Source organism: Aspergillus brasiliensis (assembly GCF_001889945.1).
Source record: "Aspergillus brasiliensis CBS 101740 unplaced genomic scaffold ASPBRscaffold_15, whole genome shotgun sequence".
Taxonomy (NCBI): domain Eukaryota; kingdom Fungi; phylum Ascomycota; class Eurotiomycetes; order Eurotiales; family Aspergillaceae; genus Aspergillus; species Aspergillus brasiliensis.
In genome coordinates this window covers 408,995-422,290 of record NW_027137456.1, presented here as the reverse complement: position 1 = coordinate 422,290, position 13,296 = coordinate 408,995, and the positions used below count along the sequence as shown (strand labels likewise).

General features: G+C 53.1%; 2 protein-coding genes across 2 annotated transcripts; both read left to right on the top strand.

Annotated features, from left to right (window-relative positions):
• Positions 1-2,104: 2,104 nt before the first annotated feature.
• ASPBRDRAFT_78353 (uncharacterized protein) lies at positions 2,105-3,150 on the top strand (the record flags this gene model as incomplete). The annotated part of the gene is made up of 2 exons (XM_067629406.1): positions 2,105-2,243; positions 2,316-3,150. The coding sequence occupies 2 exons, from the start codon at positions 2,105-2,107 to the stop codon at positions 3,017-3,019; spliced, it is 843 nt and encodes a 280-aa protein (XP_067474912.1). The 3' UTR covers positions 3,020-3,150.
• A 2,544-nt stretch (positions 3,151-5,694) lies between these two features.
• On the top strand, positions 5,695-13,215 carry ASPBRDRAFT_68861 (uncharacterized protein; the record flags this gene model as incomplete). Its single annotated transcript, XM_067629010.1, has 7 exons — positions 5,695-5,886; positions 5,971-6,115; positions 6,191-6,459; positions 6,542-6,904; positions 6,975-7,896; positions 7,950-12,965; positions 13,054-13,215. 7 exons carry the CDS (start codon positions 5,695-5,697, stop codon positions 13,203-13,205), a joined length of 7,059 nt encoding a protein of 2,352 aa, XP_067474911.1. The 3' UTR covers positions 13,206-13,215.
• Between the last annotated feature and the right edge of the window lie 81 nt (positions 13,216-13,296).

The window sequence follows — 13,296 nt, the reverse complement described above, 5'->3', positions numbered from 1 at the left end:
CATAGCAAAAGAGAGTCTGTTCGGGCATCGTCAGCCATGTCTGAAGCTGTGATGACTGCAAGAACCAATGCCCCGAATCCGGTTGTCGTCTTCTAGTTAGTTCACTCTGTTTAGATGCGTAGTTCACTGGTGACAACCAGTCTAGAATTCTCTCTTGCTCCTGTCTCTCTTGATAATCTATTAGCCTAGAAACATTGCTACGAAGAACCCGGCCATTAAAAGCGTTCAATAATGAAACTTGGCTACCGATGCGGGTCCGAAGATATTGCGCATCAGTGGGTTCCCATCGCAGACGTTTCCATGCTCTTATTACTTTGCTGCCGTGGTAGTCATGTTTCAGCTCACTGTATTGACCAACAAGCTTCTGAATGTCGTTGAGTAAGCCGCGGCAGTTTTGTACGATATTGCGCAACTCGGCCTCCTGTGCCCTGTCTAGCTCCTTTCCAGACAGTTCAACCTCAAGATCCTGCACCACAATAGAGAGATTTCGGACTCTGTGACAATCATTAGCGCAGCGTCTTCACCTAAATTTAGAAGAAGATATAGCAAGCATACTCGTCCGAGAGATCTTTAAATTGCGCGGGGGCTTCCACGAATTCTTTCCGTATCTTGTTGGCAAGCTGGATTATGGCAAGAAAGTCACCCACGCCGAAACCAAAGCTCATGGCTAATATAGGGGTCTCAATATCGTAGTCTAGATTTGTTTGCGAAATTTGACCCCGGGTCAGATGGATATAGATGTCAAGGAGATGAAACGGAGGCAGAATTTTATCTGAAGGACAAACCTGACGGAAGGATGAAGTGTCAGAGGCAGTGTTGCACACAGCCACACGGAGAGCAGGGATCATGCGGATACGACTATTTCAAGTGATGCCCAATCTGCCCTAAGCCTGTAATTGCTGGTTTGTGTCCAGTATACAGATTGTCCGATTTTTCTCTTTCTTTTTGCATAACGATCTTGATTGTGAGACCCAGGAATGCCTGGATCTTTCATACATCTATCGAATTAAGTGGTAACGTTCATCGTCAAGCACATACGACCACCGGGTGTGGCGAAATGGTCTATCTGACCGATAGCGGAGGCAGAGTGTCAGCTCCAAGTCTTCGTCTGCCTATTTAAAAGAGTTACTATCTAGAAGGTGCTTCATTGGAACTATGAAGGACTTGGAGATGGTGATAACTTAAACAACTAATCCATGTTTTGCAGGTCGATTTGGCATATGCATAGTAGTAATGTGATATTTGGGAGGGTGATCTGATACGTCAGTTTCACACATGGCTTACTGTATGATGGAGAGACTTTTCTCAATGCCTCTTCGGACCGAACTTACAACCAATATCAGAGAAGGAGTCAAATCCCGTCCACAACCCATGATATATGACATAATCTTATACTAGTGAGTCGATTAGCAGCATGTGTCATTTATTCAATCCCGTATGATGACGGCAAACCCGGTAAAGGTGGGAATGAAATAGCCTTCCCAGGGCCGTCATATTGGCTACGGAGTACGGAGTACAGTCAACCAAATGAGCAGGTATAGTTAGCACTTGGGGAAGATCTATTTTACTCATTGTACTCCAATAACCAATCTAGGGAAAGACGCAAAAATTGTCAAAACTCCAGTTCACACGCTAGACCAGAAGATGGCGCGTTTGTTTTTCATTAGGAACATTCCTTGGATGCAGCTACATTCGCTGGTTCCATCGCACATTGAGACAAGCGCAAGGATAACAAGTCGCAACCGCACTCCGGCATCGTTGCTGGGGAGATGCTGGGAAGCCTGGTGCAGTGCAAATCTCTACAAATCTGGGGCATCATTTGTCCGCCGTATCTCGGGAAATTCATCATCACCAAAGACGAAAGTCCAGCCAAAAAGCAATCCATGTTCTCAACCCGTTTCTGACGCTTATATTTTGGTATGGACATGGCCCTTGCATCAATGGATAGAAAAAAACAAGATTCATGTACAGCCTCCTAAGTAGTAAGCATGACAAGACAGACTATTGTACTGCTGCTTCACGACATTTAAATAGCCTTGGACGTAGGCCTTGTGCTCCCGGCAAGTCCTGAAAACCGTAATCCTTCGCCCAAACCCCAGGTAATATGCGGGTTCTCTGTCTACACGGCTATGGAACGAGCGCAGACGCCCTCAAATATCAGCTGTCGGGCTTGCTCCATTCGGCAGACCCCAGCTGGGAGTTTCATATGCTGTCGGGCGAAGTTGAATGCCCGCCAGCACCAGGTTCGCCAATTCCTCTTTCAGGGCTCGATCCAGAGCGTTAGGGCTAATCACCACTATTTGACTTGGTCGAAGGGATCGAAACCAACTTCACGGGCCCGTATTACTGCTGGACACGTACCTTTGACCCACCGTCCATCGAGGATGCTCATGGCCTGATCGCCGAAGCCATTGAGGATCAAGGTCCTTTCGATGGTGCCCTGGGATTTAGTCAGGGGGCCGCGACGCTTGCCTCCTTCCTCCTCGAATACGCAGAGAGCAACCCGGAAGAGCCCTTACCATTCCGGTTTGCCATCTTCTGCTCGACCACCATACCCTGTTCCTCGGACCCCGACTATTGCCGCTCTTTAGTGGGGAATCTGTCTCAGCAGGATCAGCAGCGGATCCGTTCTGGGCAAGATGACCAGCTTGCACCATTGCCCGCCCCCATCAGGGAACCAATGCAGGAGTTTGTGAAGGTCGTTAAGGCGGGCCAGTCAATCACTCGTGAGCCAGTCCGCTTTTTTCTGGACCGGTCCATCGAAGAACTTCCCTGTGCCTTGCACCCGGACCATTTTGCGGGCCGCCTCTCGATCCCTACTTTGCACCTGCGGGGTTCAAATGATCTCCCTGGCTTGTCCGATTGTGCGTCGCTAGTGGAGGCATTCTGCAACCCCCAGAGTCGCAAAACCATCGTGCATTCTGCAGGGCACGACATTCCTCGAAGTGGGTTAGAGTTAAGGCAATTCAGGGCTGGAGTGGAATGGGTGATCGCCCGGAGCCAGTTGCCACCGCACTAAGTCTATAAACAAGACGACATTGAATTGCATCATCTTGGTGTAAGGATGAGGGAAGAAGGAGGTCTCGGTCAACATTGCTATTATAATTCAACCAGTAATAGAAGGCATTGTCTAGTTGAAGCAACTCAAGTCACTAATTTAAATTATCTTTACATACAGAATTAATTCGAACGTCAATACTAGGCAGTTGCGAAGATTGAGATGTCTCTCCTTGGAAGACTGCTTTGATTTCATAGAAATAATAATAATAATAATAATGAATAATAAAAATAAAAAATATGGATCTAGAAGACTAATTATATAGGATAGTAGGAAATTAAATATCCTCAATATTAGAAATGCATTACTTGTGGCAAGCCCTAGTCTTGTATAAATAGTTATCCCTAATGCAGACGACTCGCAGTCAACTTGTACCCAAAAACTGGTGAACTTTGGGCTGGATCCCATACATTTCTCAATTCAGTGTAAACCTCCACCATCAGCAATCTAGGGGGTAAAATGAATTAATTGCTTAGATCGGTGGTTTTCCGTACTAGTCAGCGCCAGGCCTAAGGGTAGTATGAGCATCTTGAGCGGTGTGACGTCGCGGTTAGACGTGATCTGTACTCAGTACAGAATGTCCCCAAGAACGAAAGGCGCAGGCAAATCTTTCTCTCTTCTTGTGCTTCCAGAAGCGGGCGGAGATATACTTCCAGCCATCTCCGTAGGACACGGCTTGGTTGATTGCCGATCAAGCGTAACCGGCCCCGTGCATGATCGGTTAGTGGTAAGCAGTGAAACCTTCATGGAATATGTCTAAAGGTTAAATATTCCTTGATCGCCTCCTTGCAGTGTTGCACCTCAAGGAAGTGGATCTCGAACCCCGGGACACAGACTCAGGGGGGTATATGAATCATCGGAATATCTCCAAAGTACTCACGACCCTTCTAGAGCCGTAACAGTTTGCATGAGTGCAAACCTTAGAGATAAGCAAGGGGGGAAGGGCGCGAACGAAGAGGATGCGTGATGAGAAGCTCATGTGCAGTGTTGACCGCCAGCGATGCACACGGGAAACTGAGTCAAGTCATCAAAAAACCGGCGATTCTTCAGTTGGTCAGGAATATAATCCCGAGGGGGGGGGGGCACTATGCAATCGGCCATGGATGTGGGTGAGAATGCTCAGTTTACCCACGCCGATCTGACCTGGGTCTAGATTTTTCCACGGACGGCCGTCGTTGTATATCCCGCTACACTCGGCGCTGCTGCAATTTGCAGAATTTCATGGCAGGGAATCAACCAGCTAATTGCCTGATCCTTGCATCCTGGATCCTCAGCTGGCTAATGAAGGGAAGTAATAGAAACCGGGAGGCCATGGATACCAAGGTGCAGCGTTCATCTGCTGATCATTAACATCCATTTGGCCGCGTCAAGCCACAACACGCGACGGTGAGGCAACTCACGTTGCCGTAAGCGTGGTAACCGAGATACACAGAGCAAGTATCACGTAGTATTAGTTGATCGGGTCAGACATCATTATTGGTTCCTTTTCACCAACCACTGGGCTTGTTGTAAGGGTTTCGCGGTCCCATGACGAATTCCATAGGATAAGCTGGAAACTCAGGTTCTGATGCACTGCAACTAACCCGTACGATTTTCAGTCGAGATTTCAGAATGATTAAGTGACATGTAGCTGACGATAAGACAACATACACGCCCATGCATTCTTTCCACTGGTGACGGTGAAGAAGCAAGCAAGGGGAAGTGTGAGCGGCAAAGCTGAACACGCCATCAGCACTTGCAGCGAATCACTGACCGCTCTCTATACATTCAGCGGGTTTTGCTTCAGCCACCCCGCGGAAAGACGACCATACAGGGGGCCATGCGATGATGTTCCTTGCAGCGTTTACTCAGATTCTGCATTCACGGAGTGGCCCTGCATATGTATTATTGATTACTATATGTCATAGCACATTTCTAACTACCAGTCATGTGGTAGCGTCATATGTGCTCAAGTGGCCAAGATATAAGGCGGTGATTGGGAGTAGTCACTGGACCCGAGAATGGATAGGAGCTATGTAACGATCATGCACACACTACATTCAGGGCGCAGGAAACGATAATGTTGCATCATTCTGCAGGACGGATTGAACCTTAAAAAGGAGATGTTACCAGATTGCCCATTGAATGGTTACGTGTATCTGACAAGATAGAAGAGAGGCTACTGCAAGCACCTGTCTGCTGACCACCAAGGCCCGCGGGAATAATGAGACCAGAGAGATATTTTAAGTCGGACGGCAGCCAGCCATCGGCTAGCAGATCATCGCCTTTGCCGCTGCACAGCTCACCACACCTTCTAAACAGGATCATTGCTGCCGTCGAGCTTGACGCACAGAGATAAGCAGTGTCCTTGCACGGTTTCAGAAGCCTTGCATATTATTCATCTAGAAAAAAAAGAGGAGGATAAAGGTCGAAGTCTAATCATAGAAACCAGTACCAGGTGGTGGCGGTGCTGAGGGGGAAGTTAATTAGAGTGTGGCGTAGATTGTGGTAAAGCTATATACGTATATAACGAGGACAAGCCTTCAGATTCGTGTTGCAAACTAAAAGTCCTGAGAGAAGGTGGGTAAGTGTAAAGTAACTCAGTCGAAGGGCCACAGTGCATTAAGGGTAACATAACGTCTTGACGGCCTATCACTATGGACGATACTCCATCATGCCCAGAGCCCATCGCCGTAATCGGGCTCGGCTGCCGCTTTGCCGGGCAGGCTGCCTCGTTGGAAGGCTTCTGGGATATGTTGCGAGAGGGACGAAAGGAACATGGCCGTGTGCCTGCCAACCGATATCAAGCGGCGGCGTGGAAACATCCGAACCATGAACGGAAAGGTGCCGTACGTCTTCCCTCTCCCTTCCCATCTGTCCAATCTTTTCGACCCCAACGCCTTTTGAGTACAATGAAATAAACGTCCTCTTAGATCAATCATGACAGCGGGTTCTTCTTGGAGGAAGATCCGGCGCGTTTTGACGCTCCCTTCTTCTCCATCACAGCAAAGGAAGCCGCAGGCATGGACCCGGCCCAGCGCTTGTTACTCGAGGTCGCATATGAAGCCTTCGAAAATGGTAAGCAGGCCGGCTTCTATGCCATCTCGAAACGCGTAACATTTTGAGCTAATGGGGACAAATGGGCATGTGCAGGCGGTGTCCCTATGGAATCACTCCCTGGCAGTTCCACCGGGGTGTACAGTGGCTGTATGACGAACGATTATGAATTACTCTCGACCCGCGATATTATGGATATGCCACACAACTCGGCCACGGGGAACGGGCGGACAATGCTGGCGAACCGCATATCGTGGTTTTTTGACCTTCGGGGCCCGAGTATTATGATGGATACAGCTTGTTCCTCCAGTCTGACAGCACTCCACCTTGCCACTCAAGCGTTGCGTGCTGGCGAATGCCGCATGGTAAGTGCCACGTAACCCTAAAGCCAGATGCAGGGGGAGCCCCCTGGAGCACCCAGGAAACTCGGAATAACATGAACTATAGGCGCTGGTAGCCGGTGCTAGCATTATCCTACATCCGAATTTTACGCAACGACTATCCTACATGCATATGCTTAGCGCCGACGGGATCAGCCATTCCTTTGATAGCCGTGCCAACGGTTATGGCCGTGGCGAAGGTATCGGCGCAGTCCTGCTCAAGCCTTTATCTCAGGCCATGGCAGACGGGGATGTGATTCGCGCCATCGTGCGTGCCACAGGGGCTAACCAGGACGGCCGGACGCCCGGGATCACCATGCCCAACGCCCAAGCACAGGCAGATCTCATTCGAGCGACTTACCGGCAGATAGGGCTGTCGATGCGTGACACAGCCTATTTTGAAGCACATGGAACAGGAACCGCTCTAGGAGTAAGTCGGATTATTGCTCACCCAGTGACGCAACGCAACACCGCAATATTGACACGCCGGGTCTGTATAGGATCCCACAGAACTGTCGGCTATTGGGGCCAGCTTTGGGGAGGAGCGTACAGCAACCGATGAGCCCGTTTATGTTGGATCGGTCAAAAGTAACATCGGTCACACAGAAGGAGCAGCTGGAGTGGCCAGTCTTATCAAAGTTGTGCTTTGCTTAGAGAAAGCCACTCTGGTACCGAATGCAGGCTTCGCGACACTGAATCCTAAGATCAAGACGGAGGAATGGCGACTGCGTTTGAGTGATACAACCCAGCCATGGCCTGCCCATCTCCCTCAACGCGCCAGCATCAACTCATTTGGATTTGGCGGTGCCAACGCACACGCCATCCTGGAAAGCACGACGCAGTATTTCGGCACTGCCCCTCGGACGATACCTCGATCTCCCACCGGTCTCGCACAATTAGTAGTGCTATCGACGCACGACAAAGCAGGATTGGATCGGACCACTAAGAAATGGACGCAGGCGCTGGACATGTCCTCGGACTTGACTGACCTGGCACATACGATGGCGACCCGGCGCTCGAAGCTCGGCTTTCGCAGTTTTGCTGTTGCCGACTCACTCCCCAGTCTGCACGAGGCGATGGCCCGAGGTTTGCCCAGTTTCCCACGCGCGCGGCGCCAACAGCAGACGTCGCTAGCCTTCGTCTGCACCGGTCAAGGAGCGCAATGGGCTGGCATGGGGGTGGAACTGCTTGCATTTCCTGTCTTTGCAGCTAGCATCCATCAGAGCCAAGGGGTGTTAACCAGCTTAGGTTGCCAGTGGGACTTGATCGAGGAAATTCGTGCCCATGCTGATATCAGCCGCATCAATCGCCCTGATCGCAGTCAGCCGGTCTGCTGCGCACTACAGATTGCCTTGATTGATTTACTTACCGACTGGTCAGTCACTCCGAAAGCGGTAGTTGGCCATTCCAGCGGCGAAGTTGGTAGGAGCTATCTGGCACTTTCAGTATGCTTTAGTGCTAATTTATTGCACCAGGAGCTGCTTACGCAGCCGGGTATCTCACCCATGAGGATGCGATCAAAGTGACTTACTTCCGGGGCGTCTTCTCGCAGCATATTGTTGAGAATGGACCCCGTGGAGGCATGTTAGCAGCCGGGGTGCCTGCAGAGACTGCCACCGAGTATCTACAGGCCTTGTCTCTAGAGTCTGTGGTCGTTGCCTGCATCAATAGCCCATCTAGTGTAACGCTGTCGGGTGCCAATGATCAGATTGATCATATAGCTAAGTATCTGGAGAACAAGGGGCACTTTGCCCGGAAGCTGCGGGTTGATACCGCCTACCACTCACCCTACATGCGTGCTTTAGCGGAGGACTACCGTGCTTCCATTGCATCCATCAAGCCAGTCGATCTTTATCACGGGAAGATCGCCATGTTTTCCTCGGTCACCAAGACGCGTGTCCAGCGCCCTGAAGAGCTCGGGCCGGATTATTGGATCCGAAATCTCATCAGCCCCGTCGAATTTGCTGCCGCAGTGGGTCAGCTGGCCCGTATGAGTGAGACTGGTCCTCGACGTCGGCGCGCAGTAGCTGTCCAATGGGATGCCATCCTCGAGATTGGCCCTCACGAGGCCCTCAAAGGACCGTTCACTCAAACAGTGCAGGAAGCCAATGCGGGCCTGGCTTCGCTGCCCTATATGAGTTTAGTACAGCGGAAGAAGGATGCACTACATACATCTCTACGGGTAGCCGGTGTCCTGTGGAGTATAGGGCATCCCTTGGATATTGACCGTATCAACCATAGCTTGCTGGGTGACTATACACCACAGTTGAGCCAGAATCTCCCCTCTTATGCCTGGAATCATCAGTCCAGATTCTGGCATGAGCCTCTTGAATCAACACAGTTACGCGAACGCACCCAGCCTCGCCATGACCTGCTGGGCGTGGCCTGTGACTACCAGAACGATATCGAGCCGCGGTGGCGGAACTTTCTGCGCCTCTCCGAGCAGCCGTGGCTGGCCGACCATGTCGTGGCAGGCTCCGTTGTGCTGCCCGCGGCAGGGATGGTGGCGATGGTCGCTGAAGCTGCACGCCAGCTGGCCGGTTCGACCAAACTGGCCAGCATTGAGTTCCACGACTTGGAATTCTTCCGAGGCATGGTCATTCCTCCTGAGGAAAATGGACTTCAGACACTTCTCCATGTTGCCCCTCATGCGACGGTGACGGGCTGGTATCAGTTCGGCATCTTCTCCCGGCCGGAGGAATCCCCTTGGGTCCAACATGCCAAGGGTGGATTTGCCATGGAATATGCGGGAGAGGAGGAGCACATGGAGGAGCGTAGCAGCGCTTTGAACTGGGCGCAGATGATGCACCAGGTTCGACTGACCCAGGCGGCGGCAACCGTCGAAGTGGGCAGCGAGGCGGTTTATAGCTGGCTGTCTGAGACTGGGGGTGTGACCATGGGCCCGACCTTCCGAACGATGCAGAAGCTTTTCTTCCACCCTACGCAGTCTCGCCTCTATGCCGCGGTGGAAGTGACGGACACCCAAAGTACCATGCCCCATGAACAGGAGTCTCCGTACTTCCTTCATCCCTCGTCTCTGGATGCTGTTTTCCAGGCTGCTGTGCTCTCCTGCTCTGAGGCTCTATCGAATCAGAATGCTCAGATACCCGTTGCGGTGGACAGGCTCTACATGTCCACGAACTTTTCGCCCTCAGCCGGGGAGCAATTCGATATTCACGTGGACACATGCTGGGATGAAGCGAGCTCTCGCTCAGAGGTGATTGCATCACACCCAACCTGGTCTCAGCCTGGCCTCGTGCTGCAGGGTGTCAGGCTTGGTAGGGTCCCAATACAGTCCCGTCCGTCTGCTACCGCTGAAAGCACCCCTCAGAGCCGGTTCTCGTCACTGGCCTGGGCCGAGCATGTGGACTCTTGGGCCGAGCATTGCGATGGGTCCCTCTCCGCCTGGCTTAAAAGCGTCTGCCATACTCATGGTGATGCACGAATGCTGGTGGTGGCAGCAGACAACCGCTTTGACCAGGTAGTGTCTCTTCTCCAGGCAGTCGCCCCCACTGGCAAAGACCGGCCCCGGCTGCAACAGCTCACGGTTGTTTTGTCCGACTTAACGCAGGAACATTCGGCTGCGCGTGTTGAAGCTGTTCAGCAATTACTGCCGACCTGTCAGGTACTGCCTGTGCTCACCCTGGCAGAAGTGGGCTCGTCACTGCCGGACGACGGCGCATACGATGTTATCCTGCTGGACCACCCCGACCTATGGACTAACAAACCGGACCAGGCATTCTGGGATGATATCTACAGAGTCACCCAGCCTGATGGCTGGGTAGCTGCGGATACCCCAGTGGCTTTGCAGGATGAGGTCTTTAAACGCCTTGGAAGACATGCCGCATGGGAAGTGCACGGAAAGGTATCGCAGACAAACTCAATACTGATCAACCGGCGAAGTGACCCTTCGGTTGTCGGCCCTGTCCTCTATGTCCTGGCTCCCGAGCCAGCCGATATCCCTCAACCTTTGCTCCAAGAGCTTTTGCCCCTACTCCAACAGCAGGGGGTGCGGGTGGAGACAGTCAGCCCCCGTGAGGTATCGAAGTTGAAGGGACAGACGGTGGTTTCGTTGATGGAACTACACCAACCCTGGACGCTCCACTGGACGCCAGCTGATATGGAGTTCATGCGCGCCCTGCTTCAGGCGAAGTACCTGCTCTGGGTGTCGCCGGCATCCCCGGAAACAGCCGCGTCATATGCCGCTACCGGTGCAACAACAGGTCTTCTACGAACTCTACGGAATGAGAATCCCCACATACAACTACCCCAGCTCCTGATAGAGGGGGATGCTGCGCGATATCCTGGTCACCTTGGCCGTAGCATCGCACGTCTCGTGCGGCTCAGCCACCGGGCCCGGACGCGACCCCAGGATTATGAGTACTTACTGCGCGACGGCCGCTTCTATGTACCACGCGCTGTGGCATCCAAACCTTTGGATGACGCGATGGAGGCAGCTTTGCATGGCCCGAAAGCAACACTGGCCGAGTTGACCGAGGACTCCCGGCCATTGCGTCTATACAGCAAGTCACCTAATCTTGAGGAAGCGCAGTGGCAGTTGGATGACCGACTAGGCACGGTGATTGCAGAGGATGAAGTGGAAGTTGACCTCCAGGCCATCTCGCTTCCATCTGTGACAGGAAAGGCCACGGATTCCCCGGAGGCTCGCGTTCCGGTGATGGAGGCCGTAGGCACTGTCCGCCATGTCGGGCAGTCTCTGATGTCCGTCTTCTCCGTTGGTGAGACGGTGCTGTGCGTGGTCCCTGGCCATGTCATATCTACCCGGGTACGTTTAACTGAGAGCTCTGTGTGGACCTGTCCTCCCCTGCAAGGACCTGCCATATCTCTCTCCATGCCAATCGCCTATGCCACCGCCTATGCCAGCCTGGTGGGCAGCATGCATCCATCGGCCACCGTTCTAATCGTGGGCTCCATTAATCACACGCTCCGAGCCACGGTGCACTGTGCCTTGGCGGCCCGGATGCAGGTGCTTGTCGCCGTGGACGGTTCGGAAGCAGTGCAGGAGCTGCGCGCCCAGTACCCAGTCTTGAAAGACCGAATTCTCCCCCTTCACCGGTCACTACCCACCACTGTCGCCCGTCTAACCGCAGCCCGAGGAGTTGACCTCACCATCTGTGGCCTGAGCGGTGCAGCTAGCCGCCACGCAGCGTCTTGTCTAGCCTCTGGGGGTCGATATATTGCCTTGAGTGGGGACCTGCAACTCTCCGCGCTCCCTCAGAGGATTATCGAGCAGGGCTGTACTGTCAGCTCACTCTCCCCGTCCCGGATGCTGCGGAGGACTCCCCGCCAGATGCAAGCGAATTTCCACCGAGCGGTCGATCTCGTCGCCGGATATAAGTCTCTGGTGCAGGTGGCCGCCTATCCAGTCTTTCCCGTTTCCCAGCTGGCGCAGGCTACATCTCATGCGCGAGACTCCGGTACCCGGGTCATTCTTGATCTCCAGGCGCCAGGGCCCGTGCCAGTGGTGCCTGACCAACCGATGCCAAAGCCACTGCCCAGTGAAAATACCTACCTGTTGGTCGGCGGGCTGGGCACGATCGGCCTCTCGCTGGGCCGCGCACTTGTGGACAGTGGTGCCCGTCATATCGTCTTTCTAAGTCGATCTGGTACCGCACAGGCCAATCAACAAGTGACTATTGATGCACTGCGAGCGCGTGGAGCCCGCGCGGAGATCATACGCTGCGACGTTGCCTCTTCCGACGATGTCCAGAAACTCCTGGCCTACGCAGCAGACTCCAACTGGCGCATTCGAGGCATCATCCAGTGCGCCACGGTCCTCAAGGATGCCATGTTCGAACACATGGACTGGGACGCCTGGCAACAATCCACTCGGGCGAAGATCCAGGGCACTTGGAACCTGCACCAGGAGTTCCAAGCCACACGGCCCCTGGACTTCTTCATCGCGCTCTCCTCGGTGAGCAGCGTGATTGGCAACATGGGCCAGGCCAACTACGCCGCGGGAAATGCCTTCATGGACGCTCTGATGGAGTGGCGGCAACAGCATCACCTGGCGGGCTGTAGCATTAACCTAGGCTTGGTTGAGGACGCCAGCGGAGTGACGGATGTGGCCGAGTCCGCGGAGCAGCGTCGCCAACGGTATCGCCATGTTCTGGGGACGGAGATCTCGCAGACGGAAGTGCAGGCTCTAGTTCGCCTCCTGATCCAGGGCCCCATGCCCCAACCGCTGCCTCCTGCTCAGATCATTGCCGGGATGGTGGATGTTCTTCCGCGTGAGGATGGCGCCAGTCCCTGGCAATTTGACCGCAAGTTCGATCATCGTGCTGGAATCACGGACCCTGACGCCGCATCTACGGCCGGCCCCATCAAGACGAGCCTTCTCCTCAAACAGGCTGGCTCGGTGGATGAGGCGGTCTCGCTCGTGAGCCAGGCTTTGCAGGGCTATCTGGCTCGTGCCATGGGTGCCACTCCCGATTCTATTGATCTCGATCTGCCATTGTCTGCCTTGGGAGGTTAGTTTCTTTCTTTCTTTTTTCTTTTATTTCCTTTTCTCTCCTTGGGTTGGGTTTGTTCGTGTGCTAACCGCCGCAATTACTGTAGTGGACTCACTCAAAGCTACGGAAATGCAGACTTGGGTCAGCCGCGAACTGGGTGCGACCTTATCCTCCTTCGAGCTCCTCAGCGCCCAGCCCGTGAGAATCCTGGCAGAGAAGATCACTGCGGGCAGCTCCTTTGTCGCTATCAAGCCATAGATGTGTGATGATGATGATGATGATGATGATGATGGTTATAATGATTATATAATTATTAGACCATGGTAGATTTATGATAGAATGGAATCGT